The following is a 3253-nucleotide window of genomic DNA, read 5'->3' as shown; positions in this document are numbered from 1 at the left end:
AAGGAGGGGAAAAAGAGTTTGCGACAATTTTTTTTGCTACCATTCCATTGGAGCTTTTTCTTGTTTCCAGCAGCAGCATAGCTGTAGCTCTCTACCTAACTTGATACCCGGATACCCTGAGATACCCTGAGATACCCACAGCTACAGCTACATGTATGTGCAGTACATGCACAGTACCTTGCGGACAGTGGGATGCAGGTTGCTTTGACGACGAGGACCTTCCCTGGATGGACGGGTCCTTTGATTTATATCTCCGTCCCATCTTCTCTGCTGCGTACACCTCAAACAAAAGCTACGACTGTTACCCGATCCCAAAAGCAGCTACATACTTCTCGCTGCAGCTTTCATGACCAATACCCGTTCCGGATCATGCGTCCCCATCGTGGGTGTATTATCATGCTTTGAATAATAATAAATAATTCAAACTGCCTATGCGGGACGCACATGCGCATTCCAAAGTCCGCCCGCTCCCGTCCTCGCATTCTGCATCCAATTGACTCCTCCTATTTGTCTTGTTAACCGTCTTCTCTTCCCAGACGGCGCATTCGTTCTCTCAATGCCGTGGTATGTCTTGGAGCGGGTCGTTTTCAAGTAAAGCAATGCTAGAAACAAAAAACAAAATGAAAAGAAAAATCCTCCGAGCCAAGTTGTTTCGACAAGACTCACCGAAAAAGAGCTAGTTTCTTTTTCCTTTTTATGCTCTCCTCCCTCACTAAACTTTTGACTCCGACAGCTCCCCCGCCAAGTCCCTTGGTCAAGAGGCCTTTACCTGCCTGCATGCTTTGTCTGTGAGTTGGTTCGAACCTTTTGTTCTGGTTCGCTGATGATTTCATGCAGGACATGGCGTCATTAGCACCAATGAGTCGTTAAGTTACGAACCAACGAATCTGTTCACGCTAACTAACTTACATGTTGAAGTTGTTTAAGCTGTTTACTGGATAGTTAAGTATTTAGTTACCTTTCGTTTCCAACTGATGACCAACAGTGATATTATCTCTCTCTCGTTTTTGTTTCAATATTTTTTGTTTCAGCAGTCATCAGCTCGCTCCTTTGTGTGAGGTCCTTAAATTTGGTCTTCTTTTGGGCCGAATAGAGGGAGGGATTACGAATGAATGCATTGCTGTACCTACAGTCATTCAATGACTAGAGCACAGACAACAAAATCCAAAGGCTCTCCGTTCGAGCCCCATGCCCCGGACAACAACGAATTCCCTCTGGTTTTTATTCAAAAACTAGCTGGGTCTTCCTTCTTTATCTACAAATAATCTATATTCCTCCTAACCTCCGGCGGGAAAGCACCTACATGCCGGTCTGGCATACTTGCATACTTGTATACTCGCTCGCATACACAATAGAACTGAACCCCATTTTTAACAGCGGCAGTCACATTTAGAACTCCTATCCATTCAAGAAGTTGAGGCATGTCAAGCCCGAATTAGGATCGGAATTTGGAATCGGAACCAGCATTCCAAGCAAGAACATGTTCGAGTATTTCTCAATAGTGAAAAATTATGAAAAATTCAACACCGCCCCTTTTTCCCCGTCAGATCAGTGAATGAATTGATATACCAACTGACTCTTTGGGAAGTATGATTCTTTCCCAGCCTGTAATATACCGCCACAAGGCTGAGTTGCTGCGCGCTCTCCTTATATATGAATTTGGGCATGCAGAATAACAGAATTCTCTACATATGCAAGATGCATTGGGAGACTAGTATCTAGTAATAACAACAGCAACAACAATAACAATAATAACAATAAATAATAATTTGCTCGCCTCCATGCAACAAAAGATATGTTCATAGTCATGATGATGATGATGATGATGATTCTGCAAACTAGTTCACTTCTGAATCAGAACTCGCTTGTGCTATTGATGTAAAAATTATCAACTGAGCAGCAAAAGCTACTAACACTCATCAAGGAGGGACAACAACCGGAAAAAAAGAGGAGGCCCACACTGGTTTAGGTTAATTCTGTTTGTGTCATGGAGAGAAGTAAATCAGCAGTTGTACAGTACATGTACTGTGCATTGTGGTGTTGTTTTTACCGAAGAACTTCTTAACTAGTTAAAGGGCGGCCTGCGTCCTATCTCATATATATATATATATATATATATGGTAGAATAACTTGACCTAGAGACATATCAATTCATTCCCACATCTCAAACTTATTAACTACAGAGTAACGCAAATATAATAATAATAAATCGACAGATGGAAAGCAGGCTGGTGAAACTGGTCAGCTACGAGTAAATAGTCAAACTATTTTGCATAGTCTTACTTACACACATACGTGAGGAGTTAAGCAGTGAAGTCAAGAAAGGGCATTTGGTTTGTCTGTCACACCGTCACCTCACAACCACTCTTACAAGTAGTGGGTATGGCACCTTGGGTAGACTGCAACATTGGGGGGCAACACATAACTAGCACAGTAACATGGTAAGTTCCTGGAGGTTTATTATTTTCTTATTTATTCCTTGAAGGGGGCTGTCGTTGGTGGGCACGGGGATTCCTCGATTGAATTTGTTCCCCCCCGTATTTGTATGTATGTGGAGAGTATATTGGTAATTTCCAACGGCTCGCTTCATTCTCCTCCAGAGGGCTGCGCCTATTGAGAGTTAGCGAAATCATTTGGTGCTACTAGCTTATTGATTGTTACGGGGCTGAGTATACCGCGTATGTGGGTGTGTATGGAGGATGATGTCGGTTGCTGTTAATCCGTCTCTGTGTTTTTCCTTTCCCTTTTTTTTTTTTTTTTTTTTTTTTTTTTGGGCTGTGTCCACCACCACCACTACCACATTGCTCATGAACACCTGAACATCTGAACGCCTCCTGAAATCAACCCAGCTGATCATTGGCCCCCGCAAGTTGACTACCACGACGGGGGGGCCGTGGCGGGCACGACAATCAAATGGAATCAGCTCGCTCCATACCACGAGCCATACCTAATCTGAAGCCCAAACCCTCGCAGCCGGCCATGCTGACTGGACAGGCCAAGAAAGAATTTTCGCCCAATTTCAGGGTCCTCCTAGGAGGGAGTGGGGGGGGGGGGTGGTGGGCCCCAAAAAAACTAACCCTGTGTTGGAAGTGTTTGCTGCCAAAATCCCAATTCTAGGGGAGATAGGATAGGATAAGCCCTGGAAAATGTTGATATGCCCTCTCTTTACCTGTGGCTCCCGGCTTTGTCAACTGTTTGCACGACCCAGCGCCCATACCCCCGGGTCTGAAAAGGCTACGGTTATGTCATGTGG

At 44.2% G+C, this 3253-nt stretch overlaps 1 protein-coding gene across 1 annotated transcript; it reads right to left on the bottom strand.

Moving 5' to 3' along the window:
- Positions 1 to 91: 91 nt before the first annotated feature.
- HCAG_02013 (predicted protein) lies at positions 92 to 1368 on the bottom strand (the record flags this gene model as incomplete). The annotated part of the gene is made up of 5 exons (XM_001544916.1): positions 92 to 270; positions 445 to 503; positions 667 to 773; positions 910 to 934; positions 1304 to 1368. 5 exons carry the CDS (start codon positions 1366 to 1368, stop codon positions 92 to 94), a joined length of 435 nt encoding a protein of 144 aa, XP_001544966.1.
- Positions 1369 to 3253: the final 1885 nt, after the last annotated feature.

Source organism: Histoplasma capsulatum, genomic scaffold, assembly GCF_000149585.1.
Source record: "Histoplasma capsulatum NAm1 scaffold_1 genomic scaffold, whole genome shotgun sequence".
Taxonomy (NCBI): domain Eukaryota; kingdom Fungi; phylum Ascomycota; class Eurotiomycetes; order Onygenales; family Ajellomycetaceae; genus Histoplasma; species Histoplasma mississippiense.
This window is presented reverse-complemented; position numbering and strand designations above follow the sequence as displayed.